The following is a 19351-nucleotide window of genomic DNA, read 5'->3' as shown; positions in this document are numbered from 1 at the left end:
AGATGAAGCTATTTGTTAGTGAAAATGTTCATTTTAGCTTTGCAGGATTGCTCCCTGTGATGTTCTTTTGTTAAACACTGATTATTATTATTATAATGTTCATGATTATGAAATAAATCTCCTTTTAAATATTTATTGCAAGTTTAAAAATATGTTTTCTTGACATGTCGTGTTTAACTGAATTGCTGGTGTATACCTGCAATGGAGATAAAACAGCATGGGAACCCTCTTTTTGTGATAACAATGTAAGTAGGTGACACTGCCAGTATAGAAAATATTTCATATTTCTCAACATTCTGAAAATGTCATAAATGTCATCCTTGCTCATTTCAGCTGCTGGAACTGATTTTTTCAAGAACAATATTTATGAAGTATGTAGTTGTATAAATTTAGAGAAGTACACATTTGGTACTTGACCCTGGATTTGCTATTGATATAGTGGAGGTTTTATGTAATTATACACCTTTCATTACTGAATTATCTATTTTAAAGAAATATTTTAATTATTTGGAGTTCATTTGATCTAAAATGATGCATGGTGATGTTTTTCTTGGAGTTTTAAAATGAATGTGTTTTAAAAAATATATTTGCTTCACTAAGTCAATAGAATAATGTTTTGGGGAATGTAACTTTAAATCTTTGTCTAATGCACATTTTTCTTCATCAAAATGTTACAACAGTAAAAATAGTTGCGTTTGTCACCTAATTAACATGACTCTTGTAGATTTTGTGGATTTTGTGTTCATTTTGCCTTAGTAGTGTAAAGCTTGCAGCTCACTGACATGCTCAAGTGTATTCTGAGCAATAAATCCTAGCCTGGCTGAATGACAAAACTTGAGCAGCTCAACACAAGTCTTTTTGTGGTTTATTGCTTGGGTTAAATAAATTACTTATCTTAATGTAATGTATATTAATATCAATGTTTCATGAATATTGACAAAAATCTTTTTAAACTTGCAGCAAGTAGTGGCAGCAATAAATGCAGGAATCATACCTTTAGGAAACACATCTACTCAGATCAGTCACTGGGACTTGGGAAGTTCCTTCTTCTTTGCTGGCACTGTTATTACAACCATAGGTAGGACACAGCTTATTACCTTTTTATAGTAAATGAGCTGAATCTCTTTTGATTTCCAATGTGTGCATATATTTGTCAATGGTATATCTTCCAAATCTTCTATTTATTTATTATTTTTGAACTAGAGTTATTTTTTAGTTTCAGGGGCAGAAGTGAGAGCTGTCTTTAAGGATCCCTAGCAGAGTAAATAGCTCTGCAATAGAAGACAAATATTATTGTAGATTTCTGTGAGGTGATTAGAAGAGGCTATGGAAACATTTTCTTGGGGGAATTTGGTCAACTGTGTAATTATAAGTGTTAAATAGGGCATGATTTAAAGCACATGTGCGTTAAACCTTGACTGAGATGTATGGAATTTCAAGTCTGTATAATCCGACTTTATGTTGTTAAAGAACTAAGGTTTGAGTAAGATAACAACATGGTAAGGATTCAGTTCAACTTATTCAGTTATGAACACTGTGTTGGTGGGCAGATTCACATCCAAGAGCTTACTCTCAGGCTTCTGCTGCATTCAGGAAGGTCTAAAGCTGTCAGGTGATTTGACCATGATCACAAGCCCACTGAATTTTCTGCATCCTTTCTGCACATCAGAGCCACTGTCCCTCTGGGTGTGGTGTGAGCAGGAACAGCATTTGACCTTTCAGTTTCTTCCCCTTGACTAGAATATAGTGCACATGGTAAACAGTTCAACGGTGCGGTATAACTCCCAAGTCATAGAATGGGCATCCACAGTGGGGACTGGAAATTTGAGGAAGAAATCAGATGAAAAAACTTAAGATCTACATGTCTAAGTAATGTGTAAGGAGTTGTGATGTTGTGCAATTATTATATATGTACAATTTATATGCATATTTTGATGAAAGGTGTGTTCTTTTTATGTACTTTTATTTCTTCTTTATGTACAATGCGTATGTACTATTTTTTGTATGTTTATATACCTGCATGTCTATATGTCTATATATATATATATATGTATATATATATATATATATATGTATATATATATAAATACTGCATGTATGTGAAATATTTTTTTCACATCCAGAGTAACTAAGCCACAGTTTAGTGACAGTGAAGAGTAAAATTCTGACCTTACTGAGGTTTCCAGGAAACTCACCGATTTTTTTTTTTTTTTTTTTTTTTTTTTAAATATTGAAAAATTTAATTTTATCCAATTACATTGAAGGCAAGCAAAAGCCTTGGAAGGATATCTTTACAATCAATCTCATTACTGTCTTCTGACAGCATGAAGCTTGACATTGTAAATTTATTTTCTATTTTAAAACTTCATGTTTATTAGAACTGGCAATACATTTTGCACTTCACTATGGTTTATTTCTAGATTTTTTACTCTTCAGGATATTTTAATTAGAGCATGTCATTGTAAGTGTCCATGGTACTGTAGAAAGTGCTTAATGTTTTCAGTTGTGGATAGGGATAAAAAGTATGAAAAATATTCAGGGACTTAATTAATTCAAACATTATTTTAAAGCAGTGAAACATTTTGTTTCACATTTTATTTCATTTCTAAATAGAACTTTAAGGTCTTTCAAAATCAAAATGTTTCCTGATTTAATTTATTGAACTGATTCTACCAAAACATGTGTGAGTCCTGTGTGGAGAGAGGGCCACCTGCAAATGGATCCAGCCCTGTGATCCACAGTCCTCAAGAGACAAGATAACCCAATAGGAAATACATTGAAAATTAATATTTCAGGTCATTTCTTCAAACCAGAGTAGTCAGAATCAGGTCACACCAGGCAACTGTAAATATGTATTTCAGGTTTTTTTGTGATACAAAACATGAGAAAATGTAGGAAAAAGTCTTCTGAGAAATATTTAGGCATTAGAACAGCAGTGCTTTTCATCAGAAAGCCTTCTGATGAGACTTTCTGATCAGTTGCAGTTTTGGGCTTTTGTTCTTAGGATCTCTGGACTGTACGTGTGCATTGCTAAACTGCAATAGCTGTATTGTCTTGCTGCTGTGAGCCATCTTCCTGGTGGTTCAAAGGGCTTGTGATATGACAGAAAAGTCAGCTGTCATGAAAAGCCTTTGGAATTGTGGATCTCCCAGGATAACAGCAACAGGCCTAACAATTGACTGCGTTTTCCCTTACTCTTTATGATATGACATGTCATCAACTGCTTTTGTGTTCAGAACATGATCTTTTCATATCTGAGTAGCCTTTTGAATGTGAAAGCATTCCTTCCAGCTTGGGGGCATATGTTTATCCTACAACTTGATATTTCAAATTCTCCAGAGTTTAAAAATGCAGTTTATGAGCATCTCTAGAGAATTGCCATGAGTTTCAGTCAAACGCTACAGATATTCTGTGAACCAGGACATGACCTTGTAAATTCATAAAACAACAGAAATAATTTGTAAAAGTGATTTATAAATATGAATGAAATCTTCAAATACTATGTCCTTTAGACTGAATGCCTCAAATAAGTACTTGAATAGAAGAAAAAAAAGATTGCTTCTCTCCACAGAAAATGATAGCTTTCCAGTGTTGCGGCAGATTCTCTGGATTTCTAAACATCTTATTATTATGATTTCTCTGTAAAGCATGCTCCTCCTGCTGATATCTCACAATCCAAGACATTTCAGTGAAACCAGTAATTTATTTATGGATTATATTTTTTCCAAACCCTTCTTCAATGACAGTACCACTTGCATCCCTAAGATAATTGATTCCTGGGGAGAGAGAATCATAAATAGAACTTTAGCATTTACCTAAGCAACAAGTTACTGTTTTACAGTTATTGTTATTATTGTATCGTAGCAATTGTAAGGTTTTAGGTGAAAAATATTGACCGTGTATTTTGATGGCTGTTGGCAGCAGTCCAGAGTCATCTGGCCTTCTCTCTGCTTTGGATCTCCTGGGCTGCTGAAGAGCTCTTGGATGGTGACTTGTAATCTGTTGACAGTCAAAGCCAGTTAGCAAAAGCAGAATTAACACTGGAGAAAGCAAGAAATGATTAGACGTTGTATTGAGGGATGTGGTTTATTAGGAAATATTGGTGGATGATTGGACTGGATGATCTTAAAGATCTTTTCCAACTTTGGTGATTCTATGATTCTATGAATGTTAGTTAGATGTTTCTAAAGATGTGAATTTAGTTGAGAGGTCAGAGCCAAACACTGTCACATGACTCCATTTAATAGAGAAGATACTTGATAGCTTTTTATACCGAGTCTGAGTAGACTGGTTTTGGCTTTGCGTTTGCTATTGTAGAACAGCAGAAGACTTGTTTCAAGAAGTGACCAGGCTGGCTATGAGTTTGGTTTACTTAGATGTTTTCACTAGTGATTTTGTTTCTAGAACAAACATGGCTCATCTTGACAAAGAACTGTGGAGCACTGTGATTACTCTGTGTGTATGGAACGCTTTCAGATGGTCCCTAATAGGGAAAAGAGTAACAAAGAATAATAGGAGTGCTGACATTGTTTATGGAATATGTTGTTGGATTGTTCACTGGGATTCTGTGCGTGCTGCTAAGCTCAAAATATACTTCTTTTTTTCTACCAGAAAAAACCTTTATTATTTGGACCAAATGTCCAAGGAGAAGAAAAAAGAGGATTGAGAGGAAAAGTGTGGAGAAAAAAAGGGTAACTAAATAGTAAAGCTGGAGCTAGTGCTGAGGAATTGTGGAAAACAATCTTTCTGTCTCACCTTTTTATTGTAAGGGCTCATTATTGCTTCTCCAAGTACATTTTTATCCTCTAGATTATTTTCTTCAATAGATAGCTTAATTCGGGAACAGGCAGATAGTACCCTCTCTGCAGCAATTTGTATTTCAGGTCCTGATAAAGCTTCCTGTTAGCAACAGGGTAGGAAATGAAACCCCTCTTTTTGCAATCTAGAAAAACAAACAAACAGAAAAACAAAGTAGACCCACTGAGGTGTAGTGCTTAGTGATCTCTCTCACAAGTGACTGCTGCTCTAGCACATAAAAAATGTCAGACACTGTATCATGAAGACTCCTATAGATCTTCATTTGAAATAGCTGTACTATTTCTGCTTCTACTCCAGCCAGTCTGTACTGACTTTTTCAAGCATCACAAGCAGAAATATAGCAAAGGGAACTTACTTGGATTCCTGGAAGATAGAGTATCTTGAATAGCCGTTGTGAGCATGTCAGGAATGCCAACAACCTCACCAGCAGCTATAGTTTCCTGGAGCACGTCTTTTCAAACAGAGCTGTGTCTACATGGAAGTGAGTTCATGGAGCTTTGTGAGTACTAAGCACAAGGATACTTGGCAGCTGTATTGGTGTCCAAGCATAGTTGTTAATAGCTTCCTACAAATCAAAACGGGAAGAACATATCATTCCTTTTTGTTCTTTTCCCCTTTTTTTTTTTCCACCAGCTGTTGAATTTTGAACCCAGACTTCTCATTGGCACTTGTAGCTGGACCTCTGGTCTAGTCCAGTTATGTCTGAGTTTTGCTTAGCTTTATATAGCTAGCTATGGAAATATCGCTATGTTGGTTGGATCTGAAGCCTAGTAACTATTACAAAGTGCAAAGGGATGTGAATCTATTTTGTTGTTGTTAAATTAAAAAACAATAAATGAAGGGAACTATTTGTGAATATTTGTTTTAGGGAACAGTTGTGAACTGCAAGCACTGGAACACTGAAAAATGCTTAATACATTTGATTGGAAATCTGAATTTGGTTTTTTACTTTGAGATTTGCAATTAGTTATGCAGTTTCAAAATGCAATTCCACTGTAAGGAATATCTTTTTTTTCCTGCCATTTTCCCATTGCCTGCCCCCAGGCTTTTCTTGTGAAGTCAGGGTATTTCATAAACTATTATTACGTTGCTTATTTATTTAAAAAGAAAATAATCCTGCCACTAAATCTGTCCCTTCTGGTGCCATTTCACTGCATTTTTGAAATACAGAGTATAAGAATAATGCCTTGATAACTAAAATATCCAAAATATATTTGTTGTTACAAAAGGATAAATATTGTTGATAATCAAAATGTATTACCTATTATGTCAGATTATCATGCAGGTAAAAAATTGTAAGTGATGCTACAAAATGTGTTCCCTTAGTTCAAAAAAGTAAGGAGTATCAGAAACTGATGTTAGAATAGTTTTTGTTTGGTGCTTTGTTTGTTTTGTAGCTGCATTTGCCACCAAGGAAGAAATGTTTTTTTCTGAGCTTTTCATGTGGTGTCACATAATTTCAGTGAAACTATCAGCCCTTAACTGTTAAGTCTTCCTAGAAACTTGCTCTCCAATAACTCATAAACAAAAGAAAATTCTCAGATTATCTGAAATGCTGTTTTTAAATCAGTTTGAACTAGCTGCCTCCTAAAACTTTTGTATGGAGATATGGATTCCTGTTTCAAAAACTTCTGCCTTCAGACTTTCTTTTTAAACATTTTCTGTTGTTCCTCCGTAAGAAACCCACATCCACCTACATTGAGAACCACATTTTGAGAACTGAAGCAGAACAAAGCCATGGGAGTATTGCACCTTAGTTATTTCCAAAAGCAGAGGCTATTGAAGATGAGCTTAAAAAATTCATTTCGAAAGATATCTCCAATTTGCTGATCAGAATGTAAATGCTGGTATTTCTGTGGCTTGTGTGAAAGAAAGGGAAATGAGGGAAAGCAAACGTTAGAATAAAGTGCTGGTGCCAAGGTGATGAGAGAAGGGTAACAAAAACCTCCTGAAAGTAAATAACATAGAATATATTTACCCAAAAAGTATTCTGGTGTGCGATTTCCCCCACCATAGCAGTGTTTAGAAATACATCTGGGACTACGGCTTATGGGAGCTTAGTTGTATGGTGGACATTGAAACGTAATGGCTTTTGAGGATCTGTTTCTCTGAAGAGTCATCAACTCAAAATCATCTTCTTTGGCTTCTTTTCCAAAGCAAGTAAGGTTTCATTGAAGTAGAGTCACAAATGTTGTCCTCAACGTGTAGCCTGAACGCATGTCCAAATTTCATATAGCTCTAAGAATGGATGTATATAGGGGAAAGCTGAGTATAACCAGCTGATAAGACCAGCAGCAGAGCAATGCAGAAAATAAGTGATTAAGAGTTATGATCTGGTATTGCTGGGGAATGAGATGAGAGTGATCCTTCCATTATTTACTCTGCCTACCCAGGACTGCACTGAAAGCTTTCGCTGTCATACAGTGATTTCATGTCTGCTTGCAAAGTGTGTTAAATATGTATGTCTCACCTGACTAAATGTCAACAGAGATGTTTGGTTTAAAAATATCTCTCAAAAATCTCTTCAGAATTCCTTCTTACTCTCAGTTAGTGCTGTGCTTACCTTCCCTTCCCCACACTGTGGCTCTGAAGAAGCTTGAGCTAAAATTGTTTCTTCGTCTCTCTTTTTTCCAACCTATTTTTTCTCTTGTAATTCTTTTGTTGCTCTTGTAAAGAATCTGACCTATTGGCTGTTATTGGTTGTTGACAAATACTGGCTCACCTGTGGATTTGACACCAACTTTCTCCAAATATTTCATCTACTCTGAGCTTACTCTTTTTCAGAACTGTAGAGACTAAGCAAGATTTTTCCCCTTAATTATTTCTCCCAGGCAGTGAGCAGAGAGTGTATTACCACTGTGCCCTCAATTTTCTCCTGCATTTGTTCAGACAATGCAAAAGAGGGTTTATCTGATCCTGAGGGTGAGGAAATAATAGTTAGACTGCATGAGGTTCCAAGGCAATAAATTAGGATAAGATTGCTGGGAGTAACAGAGCCTGGAAAGTGGTTTTGGAAGGACCGTGGTGAACAGCTGAAAGGAAACTACATTAGATGAAGAGGTCAGTCAGAATGATATTGAGGGGTTGTATATGAAAAAAGGCATGAGCTGAATGAGAGAAAAGAAGGTGAGCCTCACTGACCCAAAAGACTGAGACCAAGAGACAGAAAGGATCAAGTGTTCCCAGTGCATTCCGAAGTAGTCAACAAGATATCAACAATTGTTGAATATCTAGAGTTGGGAGGGACACACGCATATCACCGAGTCCAACTCTGGGCTCCACACAGGACCACCCAAAAATCAGACCCTCTGTGTGAGAGCGTTGTCCAAATGCTTCCTGAACTCTGGCAGCTTGGGGCCTCTTCCACAGCACTGGGCAGGCTGTTCTGGTGCCTGGCCACCTTCTCTGAAAGTTAATGAATGCAAGTTTATGAGATGACGAAGATTATGGGAGCTTTAATTGCATATATAAAAACTATTTTTTCTTCTGGCCCCTTTGTGACACACAGGTGTCTGGTAAGTTGGAGGCACTTGCATGTTCTGTGGGCCATAGACCTGATACTTCTTGTGATACTGTTCAAATTATTAACTATATTGGGAAAGCTTAGGGTGATACAGCATCTGAGTAGTATGAATGTTCAAGAGAATTTGTTGACCTGGCGTGGTTTAGGAGAAGAAATTTTGCTGTAGTTGGTATGAAGTGATGCTGTATCTTGAGGTAAGGTAGCATCAGTGATGTTCCATATTATCTTTCTTTTTTTTTTTCATTGTTCTTTTCGCATTTTTTTTTAAGTCTTTTTATCCCAATTCATAGAACTAAAAACTACTTCTTTGTAAAATTGAGTTTGCAAAGATATTTGTACTTGGAAAACTTTTTCCAGCCACCTGGCATGTTTTCAAAATTGATGTGATTTCATTAAAACATGGCTTTGTCAAAATAACCTTTTTATTTTCACCAATAAACTTCCACCCATGCAGCACTGATGATTTTATTTTAGCGTGATGTCTATTTCCTTGCATAGCAAGGAGTTGTACCATTTTTACAGTTCAGTGTTCTTGCACATTCTTAGCTCTTAATCTTCCTTTTCCTCAGAAATTGCAAACAAATTCCTGGCTATCTAGCTTTCTATCCCTTTTCTGTATCTTCAACAATTTCCTAAAAACTACACTTAGCACAGTTCTGTTTAAGTCTTGCTATGAAGTGAAAACAACAATTTGTCAGTTGTGACACAATCCCCAATTTACACTGCAAATGAGCACTGAAATTTTCACAGCTTACTCTGTTAAGCTAGTGTGCTAATGGAACTGGATTTTGTTTTCTTTATTTAGATTTCTCATCACCAACTGATCATTGTAGAGTTTTTGAGCCTCCCAATCATGTTCTTTTTCATTTCCAAGTTATAAAAGCTTGTTGCTATCAATAAAGGAAGGGCTGCCAGGAAGAACCGCTGAATACAGTTACGCTCTTTGCACAGTGTTAGGATGAATGAAATTATTTCCTGCTTTCCTTTTTGTTTATTTTTATAATTGCATCAGAAATGGTGCAACTAACCACAAGAACCTCAAATCCTGTACGCGAACAAGAACTACGGGATGTTGGAAAATTCAGGAAAAAAAAGTAAACTTTTTGTGCTTTATTTCAACTGAACAAGAAGTCAGAAAATTGGAACCACTGAATGTGTAGTGGATAGAGGCCAAAATAAAAGCACCTGTATGCTTTTATGTATGCAGTGTGTACATCCCAACAGAATGAGCTGTTTGTAAATTCTGCTTTAAGTGCGTTAAGCTGTTTACCATGATATGCTACTTTGTTTACAGCTGTTTGCACTTTTTAGTTGAGTTACTAACCAGAACCAGCTTTTGAAAAGGGAAGGGCAGCCATAGTCAATACCAGATCATTTATTTTTTTGTTTATTTGTTGTGTGACTCCACAATATATTTTTAGCATGTTGGGCAGTAACCTTTATTGAAAGTTAAGCTGACCATTTCAACTGGGATTTCTGCCTTTTCTAATCACCTTAGAAAGCAAGCACTTATTCAGGTGCCTTTAGCAAAAAAGTTTTGGGTTCTGAAAGTTTGAATGTCTCCCACTGAGTGCCTTTGCAAACTGGCCAAAAGGTAGAAAGGTACATTCTTTCATATTAGAAAAGGGCCTACCCACTGTATGCCTTCATCTGTTGCTTGTTTGTTTTATCCTGTTGACCTGAATGTAGGTAGTAGTTGTTTTTTCTCTTGCAAATTAAGATCTGAAAAAGATTGGTTATGTTGTACAGAGGCTGTGTTTAATGCATAGATCGTGCACTCCCGATCCCCAGGTGTGCCTCTGGGTGCTCTGCCTGGCTGGCTTGGGGAAGTAATGAGTGCTCACAGAGAACAGCTGGGGCTCGGTATTCCTTGCTTTACTTACTGTAGAACTAGCACCTAACAAAGATGGGTCAGTTGGTCAGGGTAGGCTTTCTCTTCAGTCAGTTGCATACTTGTGAACTGGGCTGGAGCATTCCAATCACTGTTGCCCACGTACTAAGCCAGCTTTCAGTAGGTGTGCTTGCTATATGCACCATTGAGGAGATATATTTGTAGGCTGCATCTAGATTGGGAAGATGTGGTATGAAAATATCTAAAATGCTGTTGAAGGAACTGGCAAACAAGTAAGGATATTAAGTTAGTGTATTTTGTAGACATTTTATTAATCTGGAAGTGAGGACTGCCATGAACTTGAGACTGTTTAAGTTCAATTTGATTACATTCCTCCTTGTGTAAAACATGCTTTTTTGTGTTACTTTTAATTGTAGCAATGGCTGCAAATGTCCTGTGGAGCAGCATAGGACAGAGAACATGCTTCTGTGAAGTTACAAAATGGTTTTCAGTTCTATTTAAAATAAAATATATACAGTGTCTGTAGTAGAAAAGCTGAGTCACAGCCTGAAGCAGTGATTGAGCACCTGGTGGGAAGGCAGGGCCAACCTGGGGAGCTCAGGTGCATGCGATGTACCTGAGTGACTGCACCTGGTGGAGCCAGGATCCACCCCTTCCCAGACCTCCTTTAAGGGTTGGCAGTGAAGGTAAGGGTATCTTGCTGGAGATCCCTATGCACCTGAGGCTTTTTGAAAGTAAGCAGCTTTTTTTCTTTATTTCTGTGCACACGGCTGTTGTACTTTAGTAAATCCTCACTTGCTGCAGTGTATGTTATGTTTCAGTAATATTTTGAAGATATTTACTTTTCTTCAGAGTGTATGGAAGGGAATTTGTACTGACAGGCTAGAAGGACAAAGGTTTGTTAAAGAAAGCAGTTGGTAATACAACATCTGATGTGTTGTGCCACGCATGCAACAGGGAGTAAAACAGCATTAAAGCATCTCCTGGTGCTTTGTAAGTATATGTATATGTTATATACATTGAGAGATTTCTACATATTATAGACTTCTCCTATTTTCAGTGTGTTGGTTCCATTACAACAATAACAAAAAGCCACCAAAAAAACAAAACAAAACAAAAAAAAACCACCATGAAAAACCAAAAGGGAAACTGGTAAGAATATAATCTTTTTTGCAACATCTGGATCAATCAGTGGAACTGTAAGCAAAGCACAACGGGTGCTGCTGCAGGCTTGACTTGCTTGCATCTCAGTTTGGGTCAGGTGTCTGTATTTTTCATTAGTACCTTTTTATGTTCACGGTAATGTAGATATAATCGTGTGTAGTTTTTCAGAAAAAGAGAACAAAATGTTTTAAAAACTGATTTAAGCTGCTAATGCAAGTGCAGTTAAGTGAAAAGGATATATTCTGATGACTTAAAAAAGTATTTTTATTTAAGAGGAATTAGGTGGTGAACAGTGCAGATGAGTCTGTGTTTGTCAGCTGCCTTTTCCTGGTAACTGATTTTGACAAATGAATCCTTCAGTGCTTTTCCAGGTGTGGATAAAATAACTTGTAACTAACAGAAAGATAACTATCTGCTGCGTGTAAACTAATGAACGGTAAATATATGGGGTAGTAGAACTATTAGCCTGTAAAATGTATGATAAGTAGTGTTTTGTTTTTGAGGTGTTCTTCTGTGAGAACGTCTTGTAAAATTTTAGTCTGGAGTTTGCACAAGAGGGTGATGAATAATGTAATTTTCTTTTAGTTAACTGATGTTTTGGAAGTCACTCTGTTCTACCTCAGGCTGTCTGATTGGTGTGTTTTTGTTTTTCTCTTTATTTATTTCACAGAATTGTAGGGGTTGGAAGGGACCTCCAGAGATCATCGAGTCCAACTCCCATTTTTCATTTAGTTTGCAGGAGAAGCAGTGAGCAGTATTGTTTGATAGTTAATAAGAGTTTAGCTTTGGCTTTTAGGTTCTGCGGGGAGAAATCTGCAGACAGTTTCACCATTGTGGCTTCATTAGAGATGTGCTTTTCTTCCTGTTCTGCACGTGTGGGATTCTGATGTTTTTCTTGCTGGACTGGTAACCAGGGCCAGGATAAGGGATTACTTTGTACAGACATCTTTATGTTCCACACAGACTGTGTGAATTTGATCCTCACTTGGTGGACAGGAATTTGATGGTAATTGTGGTGTGGTGAAAAAGTGAGGATGTCACCTGCAGCTATCTTTAGTCAAAACCACCTGAAATAAGTAATTCACTGTGTGTGCTGTGTGCATGGAAGTATCAGTTTAATATTTGGTTAACTAGATAGGAACTGTCCAGGAATGTGAGTAGGAAAAACCTTTGCTGCATTTTATAAAATGCTTTAATTCTCAAGATTAGAATTCTAATTCTAAACTGTTTTATTCCTATAAGCTTTGAATTATACACTTTGAAATAAGTGTTTCTTATCTCCCAGAATATCTTGAGGATGTCTCAAATTGTAAGAAAAGAATTGTAAGAAAAGGGAGTTAGCTATGTCACCTTTGGGTCCTCTCTGGTCTCTGATGGCTGGACTCCAACTGTAACTACTGAATAATTTACTGCTGTCATCACCTCTTGCTACAGAGGTTTTCTTAAATCTCTTTTACTTTCTCCTGGCGTGTAATCTGAATTAAATACTTATCAGGAATGGCTCAATGAAGCTTGCTGGGCTGGCAATCTCTTTTCTGTAAGGTTGTACAACTTATTTTAGTCCACAGAAGCTTGCTTTTGGTTAAATAATTTATTTTGTATCTTAGTAGTTTGTTAACCCTTAAGAAGTTTCCCCATATGAAGAGACTGCAGGGCGGGGGGAAGTTATCTCTTTACCTGTGGTTGCTGCTTCTTCTTGTCCAAATTTAGACTACTTTAGTTATTTCTTTTCTTGTAGTGCTAGCCATAGTGAGAATTATTTATTATCCAGCAAATCTTCCAGCCTTCATTCTTAAATTATGTAATTGGATCATGTGTTGGTCATGACTGTCTGTGTTCTTTGGGTAGTATGGCACAAAAGCAGCTATGGGGGAAAACATGGATGGACCACCTCAGTTCACATGCCTTTGAGGCTTTTTGCTGTGTGTTGCTTCACAGCAAACAAATGATTGAGGAACCAGCGTGGTGCTTGCAATGTGTTGTTTGAATCCCTTGACTGTTCTCCTCCTTCATCTGTCTTGCTGATTTAGACCACAAGCTCTGCAGCTGTAGTACCAACACGAGCAAGTATCCCCGTTGTCTGTATTGATCACTTTAACTGATGACACATTAGATGATACCACACAGTATATAGCTATAATTGCTAAGTGTAGTCATGGAACCAAGAAAAATTCCTTCATCAAGGATCCATATAATTGCGTAGACTTAATCTAATTCCACATGATAGTTGAATAATAGTTTAAAAAACAGCCTAGTTTAAGAAGACTGAGATCTGTTTTCCAGTATAATGGTGTATCTTTTAATATTGCTTGATAATTTTTTACTTAAATAAGGGCAGGTGAAATCAGAAGCTATTAGAGCCTATGACTCTGCTTTTTAAGTAAGTAGCATTTCCAAAGTATTTAAGGTATTCCCTCTAGGAAACAACATCCATGATTCTAATAGCTCAAAAAGGTCTTTGATTACATACGGCTAGCACCCACTCTAACATCGCACCAATTTGACCTGCTGGCACTCTGAGTCTAATTTTAGATTTGCTTTTTGAAATCTGCCAGTGTCATCTCTAGGTTAAGCCCTTTCTCCTCTTGAAATGGATCTGAAGATGCTAATTCATGCATGGCAGTGCTCCTGTGGGAGGCAAATAAACTTCTGCTCTCTGGCTTGCTCTGTTCTTTTCTTCACATAAGAAAGAATGGTGAATGTGAAAGGATATAAATTAGAGAGTATAAACCTTGCTCCACATTTGGACTCTACAATTGGAAAGTGTAATTCTTCAGCCTGAGGAAGGAGAACCTCTCTGACCATGTATCTGTTTGCTCTCTGGGCGAGCACTGGCCGCAAAAAATGTGATTACTAGATCAAGAGTCATTATCTGATTCATTGCTCCATTATACACCATCGTGACTGAGAATTTTTTAATTTTTTTATATCTCTTTATGAACTTTATTGATATTCAACAGAGCCCCAAAGTGATATTTTCTTATACTGCACAAAAAAAAAAAAAAAAAAAAAATTAGTTTTGCATTTTTCTGAAATGCTGTATTTTTCTGTGAGGTGATCTCTCTCCACACAGATAATCTGCAAACCTATAAATTTGTAATGGCTTATGACAGATTCTTATTAAAATATATATATATATATATATATAGTTCGTCCTTGTAAATAGCTTTTAAGTCTGCACTTGCAATTGTTGCTGGCAAAATAATTACCCTGAACTTTGATGAATCTCTGAATGCTAATTAGTAATTGTTGTTGAATTGTTCAGATTTTTTTTTATCTATAAACATGAAATACAGATTAGATATTTAGCTAAACTAATAATCCCTTTTGTCTGAAGATTCGGAGAAGTCAATATTCTATACTCTTCATTTTTAATCCTGCAGCCTTGAAAATATACTTTTCTAAGGATTGGATGAAAGGAGCAGTGGCCAGCATGACTCTGCTGCAGTAAACAAAGAAGGAATTGGTGTCATCAGAAATGCACGCACTTTAACTGAGCAATTGCTGCTAGGAGGGTGGTAATATCAAAATACTGTGGAGATGCTGAAATGAAAGGATTAAATATATGTAAGTTCTGCAGAAGCTGTGGTGTTAGCAATAGTGTTTTTGTTAGGTCTGGCAGAAAGAAGGGGGGAAAAAACATCGGTCTCTTACTAAAGTAGCTGATTTTGAGCTAGCACATGGGGCTTGATACCAACATTTTTCTTGCTTTTTACTTTTGTAGATGTATTGCAGTAGCAACAAACATTTGCATGGACAGATTCATTACTTGAATGTGAGAGGCTGAATTTTATGTTGAAGGGTACAGTACAAATTTGGGATTTTGTGCAGTACATTTCATTGGTATGAAAGAACATGACTGTTGCAGGGAGTAAGGATCGTGCTCCATTTGAAGGGCGAAGATGCAGGAACTGCAGTTGGCAGATGAATCAAACTCCAAGATGTACTAGAGATCATAATAGGAAAAATAATTTAGAGTTCTAGGTTAGGCTTTCTGTTTCATGATGATGATTAGAACTAAGTAATGAACCAATTACTTTTCTATAGAAAGAGAAAACATTTGTAGGGAAATGCACCTTACTAGAGGCACACAAAACAGCTGGAAGAACAGAAAGTTTTTTGGGCATAGCTGAGGAAGGCCTCATTTACCCTAAATATTTTTCTTATTGTGGCAAATGCTCCACTAACAGGCATTACGTTTTTTTTAAATCGCAGTATTTCACTATGTTCTTCAATTTTTCTAACTGTGGAAGTGCTATTATTATGCCTTTCTAGAACATGTTTGTACCATGCTGGAAATACTCAGAAACTCATATCCCCACTTTCATAGTAAAACACTTTAAAATGTTTATTGTTCTTGCTTAATTTTAAAAATGAGATTTTCATAATGATACGCTGCTGAATCATCATACAAATATCAAGTGTAACACTGACAGTGGAGTTGTGGACATTCATCTGTGCTCCTCATTTCTCTCTTTTTCCAATCTTTAATTACATTTCATATTTGGATATTTAGAGCATCTCAACCTTAGTGATTGTCCAATATTTCTCTGAGTGGTAATTTATAGGGACTAATTTGATAGAATTGTTCTTTCCATAATCAAGAGATCAAGTTCAGAAAAAGTAAATTTAGAGAGATGATTCATAAAAGATAATGAAGCATTCAATATTATTTGTCAATCAAGACAAATCACATTGCATCAGCTTCCACAGTAGAGACATCCTGTCTGCAGGCTCTGGATAGCTGAGAAAGCCTTGTCCTGTACTCTGTCTAGCAGAGAAAGAAACAAAATGTCTTTCCCTATAACTGTCTGTAAAATGGGTCTTTTCCCATTGCTGATCCATATTCAGGTCTCATCAAGAAGTTTTATCTAATTTTTCTGAGATGAACCATCTGAATATTTGGGTAGCGTTACACTCTTGCTCTTTTTGAACCCTACGTTTGATAAAAGTGTGTGCGTATATATGTGCATGTAACATCATCCATCATGAAAGCAGCCTGACAGTCTTGGGCATATAAGTTCCCTTCTCACCAGGATGCATGCAGCAGTAGGCTGCATGCCTTTACTAAGGATCCATGCTGTGATGAGTTTCAGAAAGGCAACGGATGGAGGCACTCTGGATCATGTTGGATGGCGCCCTGGGCAGCCTGAGCTGGTGGGGGGCAGCCCTGCCCTTGGCAATGGGTTGGAACTGAGTGGGCTTTAAAGTCCCTTCTAACCCAAACCATTCTGTAATTCTACATCATGACAGCTTGCCACTGGCTGGCCATTCTCTCCTTCAATGGTAAGATAGCTTATGTGCTGGGTGTAAAGGTAGAACTACGTTATTGTCATCCTGGCATGCATCCAGTTCAGAGTTCTTCAAAACAGAAATTGGTGATCTACTTAATGCACATCTCTATACAGCTGGGATATAGGAATGATGAATTGAAAGCTGTCACAAGATGTGAAAGCTTACCAGATGCTTGTTAGAACAGCGTGTTGTTAAGTAGTCATGCAGAAACAGGATGGAAACTGCAACAGCAATCCTCTATGAAAATGCTCCCACAGATATTTTTATTAACTGGAGCAAAAAAATAAAAATAAAAAAAAAAAGGGAGAAGATGGAAAAGCAGCTGGGATGGTGAATACTTGATTGATGAAGGACTGTTGGATACAGAATACTGCAAAGTGTGCTCCAGCTCTGAGGAGCTGGAGTTATGTCTGTGTTATGCCTGCCTCCGGCATATGGCTTTTGGAGAATTTGCAAAGAGGAGATACCTACTGCAAGCATCAAGCTGGAATGTTCTCTCTCAGCTGTCTGGAAGCTCAGTAGGCGTTCTTCATCCTGTTCTGTTTGTTCTCTTAAGCTTACTCTCTCAGATGGAATCTTATCCAGTCGTGAACTTTTAAAAATAATAAATTTGTGAAAGATGTGGTTAAAGCATTGGGTACTGAGTCTAGAAACATCTGTGCTTCTGACTTCAAGAGTGTGAGAAGCTTCTGTGTGACCTACTGTTGTGGTGGAGTGATGATTCTGAGGGCAGAAGATGATGTGCTTGTTTTGACCAGTGGATTTAGTGTTTCCTAGCTCAGATTTTTCCACTCTATTTCTTCTTTTTTTTTTTTTTTTTTTTTTTTTTTTTTTTATGTGATAGTGGTGTGTACTTTCTGTACTCATGATATTTTGTGTTTTCTGTGGAGTGTTCCTGGTTAATACAAATCTAAATACATCAGAAAAAATATTTTAAAAAAATCACTTTCAAACTGGTTCCATTGTGAAGATAGTTTTACTGAAGCAACCACTGTGTTACACAGTTTTACAGTCCACTACTTCTCCAAAACAGTGCCATTCTAGTTTTCTCATTTAAATATTGAGTATATCTTGATACTGCTTCGGTGCTCTCTGCTCTTCATTGTCCTTTTATGTACCTGTCAAGATTCTACTTTTTAATGGAAATAATGTTTCTATTGACTTAGTGCCTTTCAGAGCATGCAGGTTCAACAGTCAGCTACTACTGATGGTTCAGTTGTTGCCCAAGCCTATTATATTTTAAGATGCCTTCCACCAAATCCAATGACTTGGATAGATGCATAGTTGCTGCCTTCAGACCTCTGTTATACTTTGAGTGCAGCATATGCTGCCTCAGCTAAAAATGTAGGAAGTCCAACCTGTTAAGGTTCATCTGCACTGAGAGGTTTCAGGTCTATCGCTTCAACAGTGAAATGGTCTAATTCTTGTTGTTATGTTGTCACAGGTGTTCCTATGACATATCTCAGCTTGCTCAGAGATACTAGGATTTAAAATGACCTCAGAGGAACACCAAAATATATCTCCAGAAATATATGCCTTGTATTTAAATAAATAAATAAAACTAAACTATTTCGTGATGTTTGGCTACAATACCATGGGTCAGTCATTTGCTAGGGAGAACTGTGTAAGAAAACTGCATACAATACATACAGTGAACTTTAATGGATCTACATTTTGCGAGGCTTGCAAGTTTGTTGTGCTTCTCCAAAGGGGAGGAAGAGAGTGTGGAAGCACATGAAAGAAAGCTTGCTTAGTAACCTCAGGTGAAAAACTTATCCTTTATTCCTCCTGCTTCTGAATTCCTCTCTTATTCCAGCCTTCTCAGTCAAGAATTCCTGTAGCACTTGGCTGGAAGATTCATTATTCCTCTTTAGTGTTGAATGATAACGAAGGACAGGAGGGTGATGCTGGATGAGGCCAGAAACAATGATGCTGATGGTAAAATCTGATGAAGAAGTGGCCGAAGCTTGTCGTTTGTGCCTATCTAAAATGCTTTGCAAAAAAGTGGCCTCTTTAAGGAAGAGGAGTGCAGTTAGCAGTGTGTCTAATTTTCTTTTTACAGCATGAACAATATGGAGGAATTTCAAATATCTTAATTTGTTTATAAGTGCTCTTAGGGAATTACCTGTGTTGTCATATTTTTAATTAAGTTTATTACAGAACTTCCAAAGACCAGAGTATATATCCAATTTGGAGCTTTTTTTTTTTTTTGCTTTTTTTTTTTTGCTTTTTTTTCCTCCATGTTAAGCTAAAGAGTTTTGCAGTTTTCTTAAATTTTGCATATCTACTTGGGAGTGGTGGGGGATTAAAAGGAAGGAGATGGTAAAAGAGAAACAGCCATTTCAAGGAATGTGCAACTTATTTTTTCCAATCCTAAAAATTTGATTAGGACACTTACAGGTCGGCCCGTGTCCTAAGATACTGATGTCCAATAAGAGTAAATCTCTTGTTTATTTGTTGCTTAAATATCTTGTTTGCAAGGAAAAGATGATTGGAGAAAACCTCTGTCCTAAAGATGTTTGTGTGTGGAGGCCATGAGCCATCTGTATTTCCTAGCTTAAACTGTTCAATTGAATGTTCAAGGTTCTGGATTCTCGACTCATTGAAACTGACGTAAGAGGGCTGTAGGAAATCTGGTTGTGCACTAAAAAACATTTAGAACTCTGTAGAGTTTACCAGTGGTTATGAGAACAAGGCTG

At 36.9% G+C, this 19351-nt stretch overlaps 1 protein-coding gene across 1 annotated transcript in view; it reads left to right on the top strand.

Annotated features, from left to right (window-relative positions):
- The window catches only part of KCNK2 (potassium two pore domain channel subfamily K member 2), a gene marked incomplete at both ends in the record, with an annotated part of 95599 nt that overhangs the window by 38784 nt on the left and 37464 nt on the right, over positions 1–19351 (top strand). Inside the window, one exon of the mRNA XM_079532980.1 lies at positions 961–1078. Within this exon, the coding sequence (XP_079389106.1) occupies positions 961–1078 (118 nt within the window). The remainder of the gene's footprint in view (positions 1–960; positions 1079–19351) is intronic.

This window comes from Tetrao urogallus (genome assembly GCF_951394365.1).
Source record: "Tetrao urogallus genome assembly, chromosome: 2".
Taxonomy (NCBI): domain Eukaryota; kingdom Metazoa; phylum Chordata; class Aves; order Galliformes; family Phasianidae; genus Tetrao; species Tetrao urogallus.
The sequence above is the reverse complement of the archived record's forward strand: the minus strand, read 5'-3'. Positions and strand labels throughout refer to the sequence as shown.